Here is a 24,653-nt window from a genome sequence, read left to right as displayed (position 1 = left end):
GCCAACTGAAGGGCACGTTGCTGAACTTCGTTGTCAGGCGCCAACCGGATAATAGCATCCCATACCATGGAATTGACATAGGACTCTTTGTGAACGTCAGTAACAAATTGACACTTTCGACTGAGGCCGTGAAGTTCAGTAGCCCAAGCGCGATAGGATTGATGTGGCTGTTTTTGACAACGATAAAAGGCAACATGAGAGGCTACCACATGCGTTTGCTTTTGAAAATAGACAGACAGAAGTGAGCACATTTCAGCAAAGGACAAAGATGCAGGATCCTTCAAAGGTGCCAACTGCGACAATGACCGATACATTTGAGCTGAAATCCAGGAAAGGAACAGAGGATTACATGGTTGTTCGTCCGTGACATGAAATGCCAAGAAGTGCTGTCGAAGATGTTTTTCATAATCAGACCAGTCTTCCGCCGTCTCGTCGTAAGGAGGAAAAGGAGGTACAGCCAACGACGAGAAATGCCCCACATTTGACGCCGCAATGAAATCGCGAATTGCCGCTGTTAGAAGCGTTTGATGTTCAAGGAGATTTTGCAATAGTTGCTCAACAGTAGCCATGGAAACCTGTGGGTCAATGGTGAAAAGGAAAAATCCACTACCTCGTCGCCAATTGTTATAACGTCAAGTTTAACAAATATATTTCAGAACGACACAATACATATAAGTCACAGAGTAAGTTGACAAGCAAGACATGTGTACACGTTAGCATTCGAATGAGCACTGAGCCCCAGTCTAGCGGCTGCTGCTCGGCTGGCTGCTTAGGTGGCGCAGCTGCTGCATGGCTGGCAGACAGCGCCGCACGTAGAGGACGCGCGTAATTGCGTGGCGGCGCTTTGAATGATCCGCGAGTCACAACACCTTTCACCCAGCCACCAACATTTGTGCAGAATCATTTATCTACATCTTCAGCATCCTGATCCACAAGTCAATGCTGTCTAATGCCTCCTATAGTTTTGTAGCAACCTACAGGGCTGTCCCCCTCCCCCCAGTCAAGGGCTGCATCTTAGGGGGGAGTGGCTGCATGGCCTACCTCACTGCAGTGTCTAGGATATGTTGCCTACCCTTTTGGATAAGCACCCCATTGTGTGCCCATCAGTTCATGCTCCACCCAACATAGACCCATGCGATGATATCCATTCACTATGGCTCCCAGATGTACACCATGGCCTCTGCATACAGATTTCTGCAGTACCATGTAAATCAACTTCACCTTTACCATCTTCATCAGCAGCCATATGCTTCTCTGCCCCCTGTGGTCACTCTGGTCCTATTGTGACTCATGCAACTTCCATAAAGCCTCACCCTGCCTCTGCCTTCTGCAGAAAACTTTCCCGATGGTTGCCCCTCTGAACTACGCACCACCTGCATTTTCTAACCCAGCAGTTGGTGTATGGGTAGGATTGAATGTAGTGGTGCCACCTGATGACACTATGGAAATCTAGTAGCTGGCACAACATTATTGTCAACTGCTGTGGTGCCAATACCCATGGTGCACATGTCATCAGGAGCACACTTTGATGAGACCACACCAGAATGTGGCATAGTCAGAGCAGGACTGAACTGAGTCAGTTATGGTGTGATCTGTGGAGTGGGTGGTTAGTATGGTATTGGTTTGCCTAAGGTGTCTACATTGTGGACCCTATTTGTCATACACAGAACTTTGATATGATGTGGACTGGACTTTGCTTTGGAATACGAATATAATTTGCACAGTTTCTGAGAAACATATTGTTGTGAATAAATTGGGGTGAGTCTTTATTAGTAGTGTTTAGATTGCCTTTTGCAAAAATTATGAATGTAGATATGAGAGCGTCAAATACAAAGTTCCTTGAAGAGGACATTGCAATATTACAGCTGCTTCCAGTATGTATACAGTTTACAGATAGCAAAACTACTTTGAAATTCAGAGCATTATGATGAGAAGTCTATTGAACTGGACATATATGATATAAACTAAAACTCTCACTCTTTCTTGCTGTGTGTGTGTGTGTGTGTGTGTGTGTGTGTGTGTGTGTGTGTGTGTGTGTGTGTGTGAGAGAGAGAGAGAGAGAGAGAGAGAGAGAGAGAGAGAGATTTGATGACAAATTTTTTGATTTTGTGTAGGTACACTACCAGATATAGACAGACACCAGACACTTTATTTGTTCAATATTTTACAAATTAACATAATTATTGATTATGTTTAAGCAAAACATTCAGATGCAGATGTCTTGTGGCACAGTGAATCATGTTGCACTAACTGCAGTTACAGAATGCATTAGTCAAGGTTTTATGGTCTTTTACATTTTATTACAGAATGGAATGTCTCTGAAGGTGCACTAGACAAAAACATTCAAAGACTTTGATGTATTTTATTGTGCAGGTTTTTCAACAATACACAACATTTATTGTGCAAATAATTAAACACTTCATCTAAAATTCAGTGTTTTTATGTAATACAACACTGACATAAGTAAATAATTGACAAATCAATTTCAGTCTTATATCTGTAAAGCTTTTCTTTATAGAAATGTTGATATTAAAAACTAAGAATACCACCTCATCAAAAAATGTTGTCAATATAAAAGCAGTAATAAATTGTGATAAATCATTGGTGGTTCAAAAGCAGGTACTTTCAAATTAAGTTTCAGTTGGTTGCTCTGTACGACAACTGCACTTGAAGCATAATATACAATTATACAAAACAGCTTGTTTACTAAGTGCAGTAACTGCTCACTCTCCTAATTCAGAACAGGACTAAAGTTAACAAATAAAAGAAATTGTGACATTCTAGAAATATGTACAAAAAGACTTCTGGCAATTAATCTTCCACTGCAGCAAAGAAGTTAAGTTTTCTTTAGTGTTGTATTTATCATGTCTCATAGTCATATATATCGTAAAAAATTAACTAATGCTGAAAGCAGAAGGAATTTTTTTACTTTTAGAAAACTGACTTGATATTAGACGTGCTGCACTTTTGAGGGGAACAGGATAGGGGAGAGAATACATTTTGAACGTACACATGGAAAGAAAACTATTGTGTTTTCTCAGAAAAATTAAAGTTAAAATGTTCACTTCAGTACACAAGAAAAATATTGGGAAATGATGAATATAGTTTGGAAAAGAACAGACAGGTTACACTTTATAGTCTTGCTTATTGTGCTCAAGCACAGAAAAAGACACGTTAAACTGTATAGCAGTTTTACTTATTGTGCTCAAGGACAGTCAACAATTTAATTTTTTTGTAATGTAATTTAGAAATCATCCTTAACTGACTGCAAGTAGGGAACTTACAGAATATCAGGATGAACTTCAGGAAAGATTTCCATACTGCTAAATAAGTATTAAATGAATTGACTAATACAGGAACTACAAAAAAAATCAAAAGTACTTGTTTTTATCATGAGGAAACATAAATTATGGCAAAAAATTTACTTCTGCAATAACTCTGTTCTTCTCCTCTTTTAGATACATGAAATGATGCTCATAACAACTCAGAAACAAAGGGAACTCTACCAAGTAGCTGTTCCTTGTAGGATGGAATACATAAGTATAATCATATTTTCTTTCACTGATCCTACCTTATTTAAAGTCTACAATAGTAATAATTTACTAAAGCGAGACTGATTAGAGACACAGAAGAGTACATAATTTTGCTTATCCTTGTTTTGTGTTTGGCTGAATGTCTGGTGCACACTTTGCAGGTGGATGTCATTTCATCTTACTGTATGTCGAAACAGAGGCATCTGCAAGGTGGAGCAAGAAGGTACACATGGACCACCCCCCTCTCCCAGATTTGGAGTGCAGGGCTTTTATGCAAATATTTAATGGATAATCATTAATTCTCTGAGGTATGATAAGTTTTTTGTCATATTAGCTCTAATGACATGACATGTCTGGATAATGAATAATTCATTTTTTGCATTTACATTCTACCAGAAATTTCCTACAGCATTTGTCCAATGTATCAGATCCGTAGCTATGTAGTGTGTTGACTGTGGTTGGTGTGTTTAGAAGTATCATGGTATTTATGTTAATGTGGAAGTAACATAGTGTGAAAGCTAGTGTCATCTCATAGTATACTTCTCCTGAATAACAATAAGGATGCCATTGAGTTTAATGTCATTATCCAGTGGATGTATGTCTGTCAACAATAGCACATGCCCACATACAAGAGACTTATTTATAGTACCTTCATGTAAGACACTGGCACATATATGTGTGGTCAGGAATCTTACACCACCAACTCTTTCCCCATGGCCTATGAATAAATAATGGTGACAAAAATTTCTTTGAACACCAGAATCCAAACCCAGGCACCATCATATGACCATGCTCTAATAATGAGATGTGTTTAATATATCCTAGTACAGTGTGATGAAGAAAGAATGAAAATATCTCTCTTGGAGGGCATTTTACGAGTTATCATACACAGTCCATTCCTTAGGATAAGCGTAAAAAGTTTTGCAAAATGTATTCAGAAACATGTAGTTATGAGATTAAGCCAATAAAGAGCAAAAATTAGCCGTATGCAAAATTGGCAGGATGCTTGAAAGAAATTGGGGTGCTGAGGATCCTTTGTAAAATGTATTTAATAAATCAGCAGTGTTTTTCCCTTATACAGCAAATGTGTAATAAACATTGGGTTTTTACCATCCTCAAAAAATTAACTTAATCATTTCTAGCTGGAATATCAGGAAGAGCATAGAATGACAGTAAAGAAATGTTTAAATAGCTGTTATACAATCCATTTCTCCATACCTCGTGGTTTGTTGATGTACTGTTTCATGTTTGTGTTTTGTTTACCTTAGGTGATGAAAATCGTACCTTAACATTTCTGAACTTCACTTAACTTTCTCAGGTCTGAATTTCGTGACTAATTCGAAATGACATTTCAATGTGTAGTCTTTCACAGCTTGTTCTAGTCCACATATGACTTCCAGTTATGTATGACCTACACTGTATATAGTAAATAGCACAAAGAAATAAGACTGAGCTCTGAGAAATAGTAGTTACACATGTGATTGTTGTGTTCAAGTCCTGGTGGTGACGAAAGACTTGCGCTGGATGTGATGGCTGTTGTTGTTGTTGTGGTTGTTGATACTGATGGTTGTGAGGAGTGTGGAATTTGAGGGTGTGCTCTTGAGTGGGATGGGTGTATCAACAGCAGCAGCTGGGGTGAGGCTACGGGCACGCACAGCTCGGGATGTAGCAGAGGCAGAGGGCGGTGTGTTGGCACCCCCTGTGCCCCCATCTGAGCCAGAGCTGCCCCACGGCAGGCCCAGGCGGCGAGCCAATGCACGCAGCACACGCCGTTTCAGCACAAAAATAGCTGAGATGAGCACTCCTTGCAGCACGTTCACAGTATCAGGAATGTACCAGACCCACGCTGGGGAATTCACCCACATACCTGACACCACATCCAATGTGAATGTCAGGCCCATCACCACAAAAAGTTTTGCATTCATCACCACCCTGCAACAGAAAGTAGCCATCTTACACTGAGGTGAAAAAGTACTTCTTAGGCCATTGTAGCCATACATCATCAAATAGAAAGCATTTACAGCACTTACATACAACGATCACATTACTGCACTAAAGATGTGAAAAAGTCAAATGTTACTTAACTCTTGCATTATTTGATATTATTAATAATATGCACATCAGCTGGCTCTACTAAGAAATTCACAAATGGAGTAGAAATAACTGGCTAATCAGAAATCCTTTAAGTGCCTCTTAAACTCAATCTTATTTATTGAAAATGTATTGTCCTTAATAATGGACACTTTTATTGATCAAAAAAAGAGACATTACATCTTTGTGTAGGATATTTTTATATCTGGTATTGATTTTATGAATTCAGCTGTTGGTTTGTAAAATAGATATACACTATGTCATCAAAAGAATCCAAACAGCCCCAAAAACATACGTTTTTTATATTAGCTACATTGTGATGCCACCTATTGCCAGGCGCTCTGTGTCAGTGACCTCAGAAGTCATTAGACATCATGAGAGAGCAGAATGGGGTGCTCTGCAGAACTCATGGACTTAGAATGTGATCATGTGATTGGGTGTCACTTGTGTCATATGCTTGTACATGAAATTTTCACACTCCTAAACATCCCTAGGTCCACTGTTTCTGATGTGATAGTGAGGTGGAAATGTGAAGGGACACATGCAGCACAGAAGCATACAGGCCAACCTCGTCAGTTGACTGACAGAGACTGCCGACAGTTGAAGAGGGTCGTAATGTGTAATAGGCAGACATCTATCCAAACCATCACAAAGGAATTCCACACTGCATCAGGATCCATTGCAAGTACTATGACACCTAGGCAGGAGGTGAGAAAACTTGGATTTCATGGTCGAGCAGCTGCTCATAAGCCACGCATCACACCAATAAATGCCAAACACCACCTTGCTTGGTGTAAGTAGCATAAACATGGGATGACTAAACAGTGGAAAAAATGTTGTTTAGAGTGATGAATCATGGTACACAATGTGGCAATCCAATGGCAGGGTGTGGGTATGGCAAATGCCCGGTGAACGTCATCTGTCAGCGTGTGTAGTGCTAACAGTAAAATTCGAAGGCGGTGGTGTTATGGTGTGGCGTGTTTTTCATGGAGGGGGCTTGAACCACTTGTTGTTTTGCATGGCACTACCACAGCACAGGCCTACATTGATGTTTGAAGCACCTTCTTGCTTCTCTCTGTTGAAGAGCAACTTGGGGATGGCAATTTCATCTTCCAGCATGATCGACCACCTGTTCATAATGCATGGCCTGTGGCAGAGTCGCTACACAACAATAACAGCCCTGTAATGGGCTGGCCTGCACAGAGTCCTGACCTGAATCCTATAGAACACCTGTGGGATGTTTTGGAACGCCAACTTTGTGCCAGGCCTCACTGACCTACTTCGATACCTCTCCTGAGTGCAGCACTCCATGACGAATGGACTGCCATTCCTGAAGAAACCTTCCAGTACATGACTGAAGATATTCCTGCAAGAGTGGAAGCTGTCATCAAGGCTAAGGGTGGTCAAACACCATATTAAATTCCAGCATTATCGATGGAGGGTGCTATGAACTTGTAAGTCATTTCAACCAGGTGTCTGGATACTTTTGATCACATAGTGTATTATTTATGACAGATTTCATTAAAGCAGTAGTTAGTACACCCAATTCCTTGAACAGGCCTCTGCAGGATTTTCTTGAGTTCAAAGAACAAGTAATTGGTATTACATACTTGTGTATTTAAACCGAGGACCAAGAAACGATGGAGAGGCTTTGTCCCGCAGTAGCCCTCAGTGGTTCACAACCCCACAAAAGGCCACAGCTATCCACCCACCCAGCTGCCACCCTGCACCGAACTCAGAATTATTGTGCGGTTCGGTCCCCAGTGCCCCCCCCCCCCCCCTCTCCCGGGATCATCTCATACCAGATCAGTGTGAACCCAAATGTTTTTGTGGTAAAGTAATTATGGTGTACGTGTACGTGGAGACAATGTTTGCTCAGCAGCTACCAACATAGTGTAACTGAGCTGGGATAACTACATACTTTCATATCACATACTTTTGGGCTCAGGAAACTTTAGCTTAGTTCGATGAATGAAACTCCGCCACACCTCTCCCCAGATAAAGATCCCATCTGATATGGTGTGAAAGTAACAAAGAATTATTTTTGTATCAGTTGTGTCTGATAACATCTGCATTACAAATTAAGATTTGTTTAAGCACTTTAACATTTCTGTCGTATTCACCTGCCAAATGAATAAATATTGTCAGCCATTTTTATTAGCTTGCTGTCATAATTTGCTGTGAGAAAACCTCTTACAAGTTTTGTGATTTATACAGTCACAGAATATAGCAGTAGTCTGTAATTTATTGTCTAACAGCTTAAGCACATTCTTTCTGTATGTATAAATAGCGTTCTCAGTATTGGAATTCCTTAGAAATCCAAACTGTGACTTTGACAATACAATATTTGTAGTCAGATCGTTAAGAAGCCACTCGTATTTTACCTTTTCTAAACTTATTGAGAATGCTGGAAAAAGTTAAATTGGGCAGCAATTTGATGGTATCTCTTTATTTTCTTTATTATGCAGAGGTTTAACTTCAGCATGTTTCAGCCAACTGGAAAATTTTCTGGTGTTAAATGTCCACGATACAAATAATTAAATTTGATAATAAACTCAGAACAATCTCTTTAATTAACTTTGTTGAAGTGTTACAACAACCAATAGAATTTTTTGATTTTAATAACTTTGTGATGGAAATTACTTCTTCTAGTGTGGTGTGGTTCATCTTCATATTACTGAAGTTATTTGTAATGGTTGGTCTGAGGTTTAACCTAGCAGCACATACTGAACCTGACAGCCTCTTGTTTTCAGTACCTAACAGTTATGAAAAGCTTGTTAAAAAGTGCACACAGTGCGGAAGTATCATTTACTTTTAAACCCGTCTGCTGGTTCTCATCCATGGTTCTGCCAGTTTCCTCCTTCCCTACAGCACAGATTGTCTGTATTGAGTTGCTTGATGTGATTATCTTTTCTTGTAATGCATTTCTTCATAGTTTGTACTACTGTCTTTAACATTTTGTCTTGCAATGAGCTGTAGCGTCTGCTTCAGGGATGCTTCTGACTGACAGACACAGTTTTCTTTTTGTGCTAGGTGATTCATTTATCCATTGGGAAATTTACTGATTTTTTGCACGCTTTGATCTAATCTGGGCATAAACCACTCCATTTCTTTAAAGAGTTTCCTAACATAATAAAACTTTTGAGTCCAAACATCAGTTTTAATGTAAGGAACACATAAGAAAATTTGTTAGAAGGATCTAGTAATAGGTGAAAGAATCAGTAAAATGGAATGTTCATACGACAAAATGAAGAGTGTCTACAATTTACATAAGGTACCAGTATATGGCAGTGAGCCTGTTTTATTGTATCTACAAAGGACATGTTATTAACAGGGGTAGTTTAAAAACACACGAAAAAGAATAATAATAAAAATTATGTAAGTGCAATACATACTGATGTTCGTAGTAAGATGTAACATTGCGATTTATTAAAATACCAAAGGTCAAGGACATCACTTCCAGCAGTCTTTCATGTATCCAGTCGTGGGTGACTTGTTTAGTTGCCTCAATGATTAAGTGATGAGCATTCAGGTCTTTGCTGATTTGTTTAATACAGGATTTCTTTGGTGTATCCTTTCTCCCTCTCTTTACTTAGGCCATTCTTTCCAGGTATCTTACTGAGCTGAGGGAATTTTTATTAGGCCTCTTGTACAAATGCCAAACTATTACAGTCATTTACATTTCTTCTTGCTTGCCATATTTTACTGTGATTAACTTATTTCCTTGGCATGCTCAAATATTATTCTCAACATTGTCTATAATGGCAGAATTTCGAAGACAGTTTTGTGAAGCAGAGACATCTTACTGAGAAAACTTTCCATGCAACTTGAAGAGGGCTATCACTGTTGGTTCCTCTTAGAACATTCAGTCTTGACCTTCCTTTGTGACATTAAACCAGATGATTTCCTGCTGTGCTTCAATGTTAGCTTTATGGAACACTATGATTGAGCAAGCTTTCATCAATAACGACAGAACTGAGATCTTCAAATGTTGCACTACCAGTTGTTACATCTGCAGACAAACTTCAGTTCATGTTTTCTTTTGTGTAGACATACACAGTCTCAACACACACAACCCACAGAAGCATCCCATGTGCAAGTGGTCAAACAATAGAAGTATCAGCCTTAGAGATAAGCAAGACAGATGAGGCACAAAGGTTAACTATAATATGTATTTACCATTCACCCAGTGGTGATATAGATACTTTCACTACAAAACTAATCCAGATTCTAGACATGGCTTCGAATCCTAAAGGGAAGGTTCTCATTTGTGGAGACTTAAATATAAACACACAAAACCCAGACAGATTCTGTAACTCATTCTTGAATATATTACACTGTTATAAGTTATCACCATTAGTTAACAGAGCCACGAGGATAGCCAAAAACTCATCATCAACAATTGATCACATCATCACAGACATAGATAAAGAAAGTTGTGAAATTATTGTAGATAACCTTGGCCTTTCTGATCACTCCTGTCAAATCCTAAAATTAAACATAAATATAGACAATACAACTAAAACATACACATACAGAAGGATTTTCTCCAAACCAAACAGATCAGAATTTGCCAAGCAAATAAACAGTATAACTTGGGAAAAAGTGTATGCTGAAACTAGTGTAAATAAGAAATTTTCTAAATTCATGTCACTATTTAAACACAGATTTGATGAAGCATTCCCAAAGGTGCAAACTGCAGTACACTCACACAAAAGAAATACCTGGGTGACCAAAGGAATAAGGAAACCCTCTGCAACACTCAAACAACTGAACAGGTTAAAAAACTACCATAGCGATCCTGGTTTCCTAAACTACTACCACACATGCAAAAGAATATACAGAAGAGTATCACGAGATGCAAAAAAAGCCCACAATGACAGTATTATAGAAAAGGCAGAAAATAAAATTAAAGCAGCCTGGACTGTTACCAAACAGGAAACAAACAGTAATAAATTAAAAACAGTAAACATACAAATTAAACATAATGGTGCTATTATACATAACCCAAATACACTAGTAAATACTGTAAATGAGTACTTCAGCAGTGTTGCTACCAAGCTACAGCAAAAGTTTGGCAAAAAACAGCCTGAACAAAAATTGAACCATATGGATAAAACATTAGCAGGTTTAGATGAAGTGCCAGTGTGCTTACTGAAGGACTGCATTGACAGCATACAACATCCTTTGACACACATCATAAATGAATCTTTCACTGCAGGCTGCTTCCCAGAATACTTAAAATGTGCAAAAGTCCTGCCTCTATTTAAGAAAGGCGATCCAGAAAATATAGAAAACTATAGGCCCATCTCATTACTCTCATCCTTTTCCAAGGTAATAGAAAATATAATGAAAAAGAGACTAATGGATTTCCTAAACAAGTACAACCTACAGTGTAAAGAACAGTTTGGTTTCAGGCCAGGAAGAAGCACAGGTTCAGCAGTAGCTCACTTCACAAATTTTGTCTTAGAAGCACTTGACGAAGGTGAACATGTAACAGGCATATTCCTTGACCTTAGCAAAGCATTTGACACGGTAGACCACAAAATACTACTAAACAAAATGGAGGCACTAGGAATAAGGGAACAGTAAATAATTGGTTTCAATCGTACTTGGAAAATAGGGTACAGTGTGTAGAGATCTCACAAATGAAGTTCAGCAGATTGACAAAACACATTTCCAAACCAGAACATATTAACATAGGAGTCCCTCAGGGAAGTGTGTTAGGGCCAATACTCTTCCTAATATGTTGTTGTTGTTGTGGTCTTCAGTCCTGAGACTGGTTTGATGCAGCTCTCCATGCTACTCTATCCTGTGCAAGTTTCTTCATCTCCCAGTACCTACTGCGACCTACATCCTTCTGAATCTGCTTAGTGTATTCATCTCTTGGTCTCCCTCTACGATATTTACCCTCCACGCTGCCCTCCAATGCTAAATTTGTGATCCCTTGATGCCTCAAAACATGTCCTACCAACCGATCCCTTCTTCTAGTCAAGTTGTGCCACAAACTTCTCTTCTCCCCAATCCTATTCAATACCTCCTCATTAGTTATGTGATCTACCCACCTTATCTTCAGCATTCTTCTGTAGCACCACATTTCGAAAGCTTCTATTCTCTTCTTGTCCATACTAGTTATCATCCATGTTTCACTTCCATACATGGCTACACTCCATACAAATACTTTCAGAAACGACTTCCTGACACTTAAATCTATACTCAATGTTAACAAATTTCTCTTCTTCAGAAACAATTTCCTTGCCATTGCCAGTCTACATTTTATATCCTCTCTACTTCGACCATCATCAGTTATTTTACTCCCTAAATAGCAAAACTCCTTTACTACTTTAAGTGTCTCATTTCCTAATCTAATTCCCTCAGCATCACCCGATTTAATTTGACTACATTCCATTAACCTCGTTTTGCTTTTGTTGATGTTCATCTTATATCCTCCTTTCAAGACACTGTCCATTCCGTTCAACTGCTCTTCCAAGTCCTTTGCTGTCTCTGACAGAATTACAATGTCATCGGCGAACCTCAAAGTTTTTACTTCTTCTCCATGAATTTTAATACCTACTCTGAATTTTTCTTTTGTTTCCTTTACTGCTTGCTCAATATACAGATTGAACAACGTCGGGGAGAGGCTACAACCCTGTCTTACTCCCTTCCCAACCACCGTTTCCCTTTCATGTCCCTCGACTCTTATAACTGCCATCTGCTTTCTGTACAAATTGTAAATAGCCTTTTGCTCCCTGTATTTTACCCCTGCCAACTTTACAATTTGAAAGAGAGTATTCCAATCAACATTGTCAAATGCTTTCTCTAAGTCTACAAATGCTAGAAACATAGGTTTGCCTATTCTTAATCTTTCTTCTAAGATAAGTCGTAAGGTTAGTATTGCCTCACATGTTCCAACATTTCTACGGAATCCAAACTGATCTTCCCCGAGGTCCACTTCTACCAGTTTTTCCATTCGTCTGTAAAGAATTCGCGTTAGTATTTTGCAGCTGTGACTTATTAAACTGATAGTTCGGTAAATTCACATCTGTCAACACCTGCTTTCTTTGAGATTGGAATTATTATATTCTTCTTGAAGTCTGAGGGTATTTCACCTGTCTCATACATCTTGCTCACCAGATGGTAGAGTTTTGTCAGGACTGGCTCTCCCAAGGCCGTCAGTAGTTCTAATGGAATGTTGTCTACTCCCGGGGCCTTGTTTCGACTCAGGTCTTTCAGTGCTCTGTCAAACTCTTCACGCAGTATCGTATCTCCCATTTCATCTTCATCTACATCTTCTTCCATTTCCATAATATTGTCCTCAAGTACATCGCCCTTGTATAAACCCTCTATATACTCCTTCCACCTTTCTGCCTTCCCCTCTTTGCTTAGAACTGGGTTTCCATCTGAGCTCTTGATATTCATACGAGTCATTCTCTTCTCTCCAAAGGTCTCTTTAATTTTCCTGTAGGCAGTATCTATCTTACCACTAGTGAGACAAGCCTCTACATCCTTACATTTGTCCTCTAGCCATCCCTGCTTAGCCATTTTGCACTTCCTGTCGATCTCATTTTTGAGACATTTGTATTCCTTTTTGCCTGCTTCATTTACTGCATTTTTATATTTTCTCCTTTCATCAATTAAATTCAATATTTCTTCTGTTACTGAAGGATTTCTATTAGCCCTCGTCTTTTTACCTACTTGATCGTCTGCTGCTTTCACTACTTCATCCCTCAGAGCTACCCATTCTTCTTCTACTGTATTTCTTTCCCCCATTCCGGTCAATTGTTCCCTTATGCTCTCCCTGAAACTCTCTACAACCTGCCGTTCTTTCAGTTTATCCAGGTCCCATCTCCTTAAATTCCCACCTTTTTGCAGTTTCTTCAGTTTCAATCTGCAGTTCATAACCAAGAGATTGTGGTCAGAATCCATATCTGCCCCTGGAAATGTCTTACAATTTAAAACCTGGTTCCTAAATCTCTGTCTTACCATTATATAATCTATCTGATACCTTTTAGTATATCCAGGATTCTTCCAGGTATACAACCTTCTTTTATGATTCTTGAACCAAGTGTTAGCTATGATTAAGTTATGCTCTGTGCAAAATTCTACAAGGCGGCTTCCTCTCTCATTCCTTCCCCCCAATCCATATTCACCTACTATGTTTCCTTCTCTCCCTTTTCCTACTGATGAATTCCAGTCACCCATGACTATTAAATTTTCGTCTCCCTTCACTACCTGAATAATTTCATTTATCTCGTCATACATTTCATCAATTTCTTCATCATCTGCAGAGCTAGTTGGCATATAAACTTGTACTACTGTAGTAGGCATGGGCTTTGTGTCTATCTTGGCCACAATAATGCGTTCACTGTGCTGTTTGTAGTCGCTAACCCGCACTCCTATTTTTTTATTCATTATTAAACCTACTCCTGCATTACCTCTATTTGATTTTGTATTTATAACCCTGTAATCACCTGACCAAAAGTCTCGTTCCTCCTGCCACCGAACTTCACTAATTCCCACTATATCTAACTTTAACCTATCCATTTCCCTTTTTAAATTTTCTAACCTACCTGCCCGATTAAGGGATCTGACATTCCACGCTCCGATCCGTAGAACGCCAGTTTTCTTTCTCCTGATAACGACGTCCTCTTGAGTAGTCCCCGCCCGGAGATCCGAATAAGGGACTATTTTACCTCCGGAATATTTTACCCAAGAGAGTGTCAAATACGGGGAAGCAATACTATTTGCACATGATAGCAGCATCCTTATCAGTGATGAGTCACCAGACACATTGAGAGACAAAGCTGAAGAAACTCTCGATCATGTATGCAAGTGGGTAGTAAGCAACAAATTAACCCTCAATATTAAAAAAACAAACAGTATTAATTTCCACATAAATAAAAAACATAATAGCATAGACCTAAAAGTTAAAGATGGACTTATAGATTGTGTCACAAACACAAAATTCCTAGGAATGCATGTTGACTCACAGCTTAACTGGACTGACCATATTGCAGCACTAGAAAAGAAAATTGCTACTGCTTGCTATGCACTCCGGATAATTATGTCAGTATGTAATAGTTTATGTGCTAAGACTACATACTTTGCATATGTGCATTCAATAATTAGTTATGGCATAACCTTCTGGGGTACAAATGTGCAGAACGTACAAGCAATTTTCAAGCTGCAAAAGAGGGCTGTACAAATAATAACAAAAAGCAGCAAGAGAGCTCACTGTACGGATTTATTCAAAACCATGGGAATCTTGACAGTACCATGTGAATACATCTTTCAGACTGTGATATATATAAAGAAACACATTGACCAGTACACACAAAACAGATCTATACACCAACACTGGACTAGATCCTGCCACCATTTGCATCTCATACGAAAAAAGAAAACAAAAACCCAAAATAGTTTATTATTTAATGGAATAAAAATATATAATAGACTTTCAGAGGAGATCAAAGCTGAAACTGGAATACATGCCTTTAGGAAAAAATTATTTAGCAGATAAATGTTACTATACTGTCAAAGAATACTGTAAATGACATGTGTTCACCTCAATTCATGCAAGAGTACCTTTGTAAATTTATATTTATCTGTAATTAAGATTGGTGTGTATTTGTTTTGTGTAATCCATGCAAGAATACATTTGTAAATTTATATTTATTTGTAACTAAGATTGGTGTGTATTTGTTTTGTGTACAAAGAATTAAGTTGCACCATAGAAATATGTACTACTAGAAGTACTATTATGTATATACTCATTCCATGTATAGAGTTGACAACATCCATACAACACAAGTTGTCTACGGATGAATAAATAAATAAAAAATAACAAAATGATGAATACGATAGTGTGCATGTGTTCAGCAGAGTTAATATTGCTCTGTCATCTCATATCCTAGGGTTTTAATGTGTTGGTGTGTATTCTAATTCCTTTCAACAATTACATCAACTCCTAAATGCCAGATAATCAGATAGACTGCAGAACAGAAAATTAACTGACACAGAAAAAATGCCTGGACCTAATCATCTTGTGGTGTTGCAGTTCTTCTTATGTTCGTGCTTGCTACAAAAACAGGATGAAATTATGCCTTATGCACCTTTTCAAGGTGTTTTGCATAAGCCAGAATTCCTCATCCTATTGACTGGACCTAGTGGTCTCCTCATAATCATCATCAGCCATCTGAAATTCAATGGTGCATGACGGCTTAGTCAAGACATATCCATAGATTATGGTCTTCAGTGATATGTATCCACACTGCTCCTCCCATTTTCTATTGTCATCTGCCCAACCTCCATTAGATCATTGTATTGATCTACTGCAGTCTTTTGGCATTTGGCAAAAAACTTCTTTGATCAACTTACCAGCCACTTGCCTGGCTACATTTTCCATCCACCTCACTTCATTTTTATTAGTTACATCATTCAGTCAATTATGTTTTCTGATCCAGTTCTGCAACAACTTCTAGTCATATTCTACAATTCAGTGAACTGTATGATGGGTGTATTTCCCGTTATATCACTTATCAGGGCTTCTCCCTGTTCCATTCACTTACAGCACTTGAGAAGAATGATTATTACTCTAATTTTGTTCACATGAGCCTTACATGAGCAACTTGTAAGGGATTGTAGTATATTCCAAGAGTCATCATTCAAGTTGGCTCTTGAAACTTCATAAGGAGACTTTCTTGAGACAGTTTGTGTCTGTCTTCAAGTATGTGCTATTCAGTTTTGTCAGCATCTCTTTGACACTCTGTCATTTGTCAAATGAACCTATGACCATTTATGCTGTCCTTCCCTGTATACATACAATATCCCTTAATAGAACTATATGGTGCAGTTTCCACACACACGAGCAATATTCTAGGAGGAGTCATATGAGTGATTTGTAAGCAATCTCCTTCATAGACTGTTGCATTTTTCTAGTATTATATCAATAAACAGAAGGCTGCCACCTGCTTTACATAAGAGTGAGCCTATGTGACTGTCCCACTTCGTATCCCTACAAAGTGTTTCACCTAGGTGTTTGTATGAGTTGACCAATTCCAAGTGTGACTCGATACTGTAGTCATAGGCTCCTATGTTTTATGTTTTCATTTTGAAGTGCAAACTTTCACATTTTTGAACATTTAAAGCAAGTTTCCAGTCTTAACACCACTTTGAAATCTTATTCAGATCAGACTGAATATTTGTGCAGCTTTTTTCAGACACTATTTCATTACAGATACTTGCATTGTCTGTGAAAAGTCTGAGGTTGCTATTAATGTTGTCTCCAAGGTCACTAATGTAGAACATGAACAGAAAGGGTCCCAACCTTATTTAGATTATGATAACACTAATGATATTATCATGAGCAAGTCAAGATGTGCTACAACCTATGCTGATCTGTTATCTTGCCTTAAGTGCCTGCTCTAGAAATAAGTATCATTGTAGTCTCTGAGTCACACATTTTTTTCTGTTGGGATTGACCAGATGTTTGTTAAATTCAGAAAATTTTAACAAGTCATGGGATGAGGGGAACAAGAATAGTTCTATGCAATGGATGATCACCATCAGTGAAAGGCGACATCAAGTCCTTGAGATAACTTGAAGTAGGTAAAGAAATAGTGCACCAACTGTTTAGGCACTGCCCTTGGGGCATTTCTTCTACATATATTGATGACTCTCCATCCAAGATAAGATACTGCGTTTTTCCTACCAAAAAATTCTCATTGGATTACACACATTTTGCTTGAGACTGCACACAATCATACTTTTGATAATAAGAATAGATGTGGTATTGAGTCAAATGCTTTTTGGAAAGTGAGAAATACTGCATCTACCTCTCTGGAGCCATTGGTTTGTTTTTCTGTGTTTCCACACAATCAATAACACCTATTTCTCTGTTTCTCACTGAGAAATGTCCACTTTCGAATGTTTTTTGCATTGAAATACCCTATCTCATTTCACAAGTCAAAACTGGTAATATATGCACTGATTGTAAACTTCACATTGCAGGCAAATTGGAAGCTTAGTGTTTAAAACTCTATTTAATTTACAAAAAGAACTCCAGCCATTGTCTTCTGCATTTGATAGAGAGCAATCCAGCCATAGAGAAACATGATAATGCAGCAAACACAATACAGAGTGGACCACGGGTTTAATATTGTCTATAACTTCATTTCACAGCTGCTGAAAGATATCAAAGCTGGACTGAACACTAATGCTATTATCATGAGCAAGTCAACATGTGCTACAACCTATGCTGAACTGTTATCTTGCCTTAAGTGCCTGCTCTAGAAATAAATATCATCGTAGCTCCTGAGTCACAGATTTTTTTCTGTTGAGATTGACCAGATGTTTATTAAATTCAGAAAATTTTAACGAGTCATGGGATGAGGGGAACAAGAATCATTCTATGCAATGGATGATCACCATCAGTGAAGGGCAACATCAAGTCCTTGAGCGGACTTGAACTAGGTAAAGAAACCGTGCACCAACAGTCTTGGCAAATGTCCTCTCAAGGTCCATTGGTGCTGTCAAGTAGTAGATTTATTGGGCTAATGTTTGATGTTCACAGCATGAGCAGATAGAAATCAACCAGCAGTGATTTATTTATCAACATGAAAAGCAACATGTAATGACTTTATAGGGTTTCTTACATGCAGTTTAAGAACTTTTGTGCTCTCCTTGCACTCCAAATTATGTAAGTTGACTTCTCTCTTTGGTATTGTTTATTTGTTAATTTTTTCATCAAGTTCCATAGTTTCAGGGGTGTAGAACAAATCAAGGTATGCATTTAAAAAAATCATAAAAATGTTATCTTTATACTGATTCAACAATAAACTATCACTATACAGCTTAAAACTATTCACACTTTTGTCATCTAAATTTAAGTGAGCAAATTAATACGAAAGCTGCTACTTTGAAAAAGCCTTCTTTCAAGTTTCTTTGTTGCATAGCCTGCTCCACTTGATTTTCCCATTCTGCACAGTGTCTTCTCTTTTTCTCATATATGGAAGTTGCCAACAAAGTACTTTTTCAGCCAATTTCATACCTTAATCTCATCACATTACCACACCATTTTAAATCCCATTTTTTCACCACTTTGGTGATGTATGTGAGTTTTCATAAGTTTTCTTAATTTGTTATTTGCGATTTTCTCAGATGATATTTTTCAAAATCTGTAAATACTAAGTCTTATCTGCAGTACATTTCTATCATGCAGCTTTAAAACAAATACTGCTGCTTGCCACATCGTTAACAGGACTTTTCAATCCCTGAATGTAGATATTCAGATAATTTGTAGAAACAGTGGCTAATAATATATGCTTTCAATTTCCTTTTGAATTGGTAAGGTTCTTGATTTCTTGGTTTATGATAGATGGTAGTTTGTTGAACATCATCTCACCAGAATACATAACTCCGTTCGAAATCCTAGATGAGAAGGCAAAGTGTACAAGAAAATTAGCTCTGTGCCAGTTTTTGCCTTGTGAATGTGTAAATCACAGTTCAACTGAAACTGATTTTGATCAGCACCAAAAAACATTAAGGAGTAAATGTATTGGTCAGTGAGTGTAAAGGCTCCAGGATCCTTAAAAGATCCTACAAGATGTACAGTAATCTGCTTTACATAATGTGCTTGCTGCTCACTTCTTCTGAAAAAAAAAAGTTCATTTACTTTAAGTGTATTGCCACAGAAGATAATTCCATAGGAGGACATGGAGTGAAAATATCTCAAATGTGCCAACACTTTCTTTAGGGGAACACAATGGTAGATCCTTCTGAGGATACAATATGTTGATTAGTTTATCTATGTGTTAACTCTTATTTTAACTTGTTATTCAACTAGACAGCAAAGAATTTTATGCATTGTCTTTATGTAGTGGGAATGACCCGTTATGTGTACTTATAGCTCTGATTTTATTGTAAATCAATTTGAGGCTCTTAAAAATAGTAAACATATCTTTTGTCATGTATGAAATATGGTATAAAACTAGCTATAACTACTTTTAAAACTGATCATAGATTAACTCCGTATATGTGACTAGAAAAGTGTTAAAAACATTGACAAAGGAGAAGAGATATGGATAAATGTCTATAAATCATATTTATAATTATAAAGCCTATGACATAGATTATACAGCCTTCAACAGAGGTGTATTAACAGATAAGAGCAATGTGTTTCCGATAACAGATGCATGAGGTTCTCTATGTTCTCCATTATAATGATGTCCTTTCTATATGGACTGGCATGTCTAAAGAATCACTGCCCCCCCCCTCCCCCCCCCCCCACTCCCCTAAATCCCTTCAGAGCCAGTTTATGGCCCAAATGACACCAACTGCTGCCTGGAGCACCAAGCTGAGAAGAAAGCCAGAGATGTCACAGTTGTAAGACTTCTACAAAGGACATATCATGATTTGTTGCTGTTGCTTGGGGCACCAAGCTCATATGGGTGCCTAAATGCTGGATTTGTGTACATTGAGTATCACTGTTAATTGATTTGTGTACAATGTGTATCACAATTGGTAGCAAAAACTGAAATAAGTGAATGATTATGAGGGACGAGTAGGTGAGGGGGACACCAAATAATAAGTTGCTTGTGTGGGAAAATGTTCATGAACCGGCCCTGACAACCAGTTACTAGCTTACTTAGCCAAAGTGGGCATAACATCATAAATAGCCATGTATAATCTGTTACTGTACATATCATGACTTCACCCTACACAGGTAAGTTTTAGCATATGACTAAGGGGTTTACCAATATTAGCTTTGATTTACATTTTTGTTTTATAATACATCCAGATATAACCCCATGTAAGTGCCACATTATGTGCTACACTCTCTGAACAATTCTATGTCACTGACTCAGGAGGAGTGCAGCTCTCCCACCTCCCTTCCCTTCTTTGACTGATCTAGCTGAATATTGCTTTACACTTTATTGAATAATTCCATTTACATCTAATCCCTTCATGTACCTTCACTGCTCTTACCTATTAATACATCTTCTTCATAGGCTATCTAATTTTAGTGCAATAATTATAATTTTGACATAGCATAGACGTTATCTATAGCTTTTGCCTTTTGTTATAGTTTTAACACTTGGCTAGTCAGATATACATATGAAAATTGGAATTTTGTTAGTTTAATGGAGTTAACCTGTGATCAGTTTTACAAATATCTGTAGATAGTTTCATACTGCATTTTTACAGGTGTAACAAAATTACGGAGCCTGAAGATGGAATAGTGTAACACCAAAATCAACAGCAAGTAAAATAAGACCCATAAATACTGCTCAAGGTGTCATCTGTACTACACAAAGGTATGGTAAAAGCTGTTGTCCCATGACCTATCAGAAGATGGAGCTATGGAGATTTTATACAGCATGTTTCATTTGGTGTATAACCATTAATGTCAATTTCTACTGCTAACTGGCCTTTACTGCTCATTGAACTGGTATAATATGAGTCAGGATTTAAACTTTTAGCTGTGAATCGCATGCATCTTATGCAATCATTTGAGCTGTTTAACTTGTCAGTTTTTCAGCTCTTCATCTACTGTTGCAGGATGTTCTATAATTGCAGCAGATTCAGCCACCTAGTACAGAAATAAATCTGGTTGCCCAGATTGGTGATAACTGACTGCCATGTCTTGCAATAAAACAGAATGCAGCCAGCCTGAAATTGTCCCAAAGTATCAAGTTGCTGGAAACTTCGTGGCTCTGCCTTGTAGGGCAGTCTATTGGTAGTTTGCAGAGCAGGCTTCAGGATCCAATTCTGCACATACTAAATCTAGCGTATGTGTGAACTGATTGCAGGTATATGCTTAAGCATTGCCTTATGAGTACCAATTAGAGCATGAGTGAGCAGGGAATGTGGGCATAGGATTTTAGTATGGAATAAAAGAAGCACAGATGCCCAAGTGTCTTGCACCTAATGTCACATTGCTAGTCATTATCTGCCTCAAATGACCAAACAGGTGAGGGGCATATCCAGCATACTTGGTAATGGCATATGGACTGGCAGAATGTTTTTGCTGACAGTGAGACTTCCTCTCCAGAACAGCTGTTTCTAGGGGTAGTGGCACATCTGGTATGGTACCCTACTAATAGTACTATCAGATCCTAAAATATCTCCTCTCACACTCTGTATCATTGTGTTTGTGAACAGAATCATGCACAGTGCAGTTCCAACCAACCTAGCCTGTGTCACATCCTGGGCCGTACAACACACACGTCAGCCTAGCTTGTTCGTGAGACTATGCAGCTAATGCAGCCTGCTGGGCTAGGTCAACACCATCTTTCCTATCTAACCTTGGCCCTTCACTTCCCCATCCAACCAGGCTGTGCACTGTGGCTACTCGCCAGGCCAGCCTGTAATCTCTTCTGGATTACTTTCTGTGCTCATCTGCAAAGGACTTTATTTATCCTCCTATATTGTTGTTTCAAATAACTATGCATGGTATCATTGACAGTAGTTTCCATTAATGTTGGAGCTCACATGCTTCACTGTGGTGCTATTTTACACTTTTTTTCCCTCCTGCGAGTTACAGTACTTACATACACTGAGGTGCAAAAGTCATAGAATAGTGATATGCACACATATATATGATGGTAGTATCATGTACACAAGGTATAAAAGGGCAGTGCATTGATGGAGCTGTCAACTGTACTCAGGTGATCCATGTGAAAAAGTTTCTGATATGCTAATACACACACAATGGAAATACAGACTTTCAGTGCGGACTGGTAATTGGAGCTAGATGCATGGACATTCCCTTACAGAAATTGTTAGAGAATTCAGTATTCTGAGGTCCACAGTGCAAAGAATGTGCCAAGAATACCAAGTTTCATGCATGACCTTTCACCACAGAAAAATAGTGGCTGACAGCCTTCATTTAATGACCGAGAGCAGCAGCATTTGCGTAGAGTTCTCACTAATAACAAACAATCAACACTGTGTCAGATAACTGCAGAAATCAATGTGGGACATATGATGAACATGTCTGTTAGGGTATGTGTGGTGAAATTTGGCATTATTGGGCTATCACAGCAGATGACTGACACAAGTGCCTTTGCTAACAGCACATCGCCTGCAACACTTCTCTTGGGTTTATGACCATATCAGTTGGACACTAGATGACTGCGAAACTGTAGCCTGGTCAGATGAGTGCCAATTTCAGTTGGTAAGAGCTGACAGTGGGGTTTGAGTGTGGCACAAACTTCATGAAGCCATGGAACCAGGTTGTCAACAAGGCACTGTGTAAGCTGATGTGGCTCCATAATGGTGTGGTCTGTGTTTACATGAAATTATCTGGGTTCTCTGGTCCAGCTGAACCAATCATTGACCATCTGCAGCCATTCAAGGGCATCATGTCCCGAAACAGTGATGGGATTTTTATGGGTGACAGTGTGCCATGTTACCATACTGCAATTGTTCATGATTGGTTTGAAGAACATTCTAGATAATTCAAGTGAATGACTTGGTCATCCAGAGCACCCAACATAAGTTCCATTGAACATTTATGGGACATAATTGAGAGGCTAGTTCAGTTCAAAATCCTACACCAGCAATGCTTTTGCAATTATGGGTGTCTACAGATGCAGCAAGGCACAGTATTACTGCAGGGGACTTCCAACGAATTGTTGAGTCCATGCCACACTGAGTTTCCGCACAACACCAGGCAAAAGAAGGCCTGATATGATATTAAGAGGTATCGCATGACATTTGTGACATTTATTTATTTACATTTTCTTTGCATGGAGCCATCGTAATGATGGCTTTCACAAACGTCAGACTTAATACTATGGTTATATTTACACTTATAAAATACACTGTATTCTGTAGCTGTTGCTTCTTATGTCTATTTTTTACATTTATCAAATTACAACTGATATGCTAATGCCTCATGTTACAATCACTATCTTAAAATTTGTTGAAGGAATATAAACATTTTTCTATTAAAAAAGATTTTAATTTTGTTTTAAAAACATTTCCCGTGTACGTTCTTAGAGAGTTTGGTAGCTTGTTATACCAAATCAAACCACTGATATATGGACTTCTATCAGTCATTTTTAACATTGTTCTAGTGTTGTGATAATGTACATCACTGCCCTTGATTGCTTCTGCTCGTTGACTTATAAAAAATACAACTATTTTGAAGATGTACAGAGAATATATTGTCAGATATTTGTGCTGCACAAACACTTCATGACATGAATCTCTATGTCCCATCCCATGTATATGTCTTATTGCTTTTTTCTGTAGTAGTAGTATTTGTTTTAAGTGTACATCAGCTGCACAGACCCTTAGTTCAATTCCATAATTGGGGAAGGGGTAAATGTTCCATAATATACTAATTTCGGTGCTTGGCTAGGAACTACCTTTGTGAGCTGGCTGAGGAGATATATGGCCCTACTGACTTTTCCGCATATGAAATTAATTTTCATCAACATACACACCCAGGAATTTACAGTACCATTTTCTGTTGCAGAGATATTACACACACTATTCATATTATGTCAGTAGTTGAGATTTGGTGACATTCACCTTGAGTCCCAGATCATTGAAGTATTTTGTTACTCATGTTACACCTCTAGTAGCAAGAGATTCTAGCCCATTAGATTCACTCCCATAGAGTAAGATTGATGTGTAATCTGTATAGCTTACAATATGGCAGTTAATGGGTTGTGCAATGCCATTAATATATGTAAGGAAGAGAGTGAAATGTATGTGAAAAAGACAACAATTAGAGAATGTCTTTACACTGACCATATTCTTAATTTCCAAATAGTGCACATCAAGCTTACATGGATGACATTAAAGGCTTTGCTTTCTTGTAGACTAGAAGCACTAATACAATGTAAGAGTCCGTTCACACATGGTAGGCATCAAACAGTACACAATGTCATACTCTATTTTCTCTCTGTAAGTTTTCAGAGGTTGCAGACAATGGAAGGCTCAGTAGCCTGGCCCACTAGCCCATAGTCCATAGGGCAGGACACTGAATTGAAGCCTTGTAATCAGGTGGTATGTGAG

General features: G+C 38.3%; 1 protein-coding gene across 1 annotated transcript in view; it reads right to left on the bottom strand.

The window, feature by feature from the left end:
* Positions 1–2,129: 2,129 nt before the first annotated feature.
* The window catches only part of LOC126458517 (uncharacterized), a 703,126-nt gene continuing 680,602 nt past the window's right edge, over positions 2,130–24,653 (bottom strand). The window contains exon 7 of the mRNA XM_050095620.1: positions 2,130–5,465. Coding sequence (XP_049951577.1) covers positions 5,024–5,465 — 442 coding nt within the window. The 3' untranslated portion in view covers positions 2,130–5,023. The remainder of the gene's footprint in view (positions 5,466–24,653) is intronic.

Source organism: Schistocerca serialis, chromosome 2 (genome assembly GCF_023864345.2).
Source record: "Schistocerca serialis cubense isolate TAMUIC-IGC-003099 chromosome 2, iqSchSeri2.2, whole genome shotgun sequence".
Taxonomy (NCBI): Eukaryota; Metazoa; Arthropoda; class Insecta; order Orthoptera; family Acrididae; genus Schistocerca; species Schistocerca serialis.
This window is presented reverse-complemented; position numbering and strand designations above follow the sequence as displayed.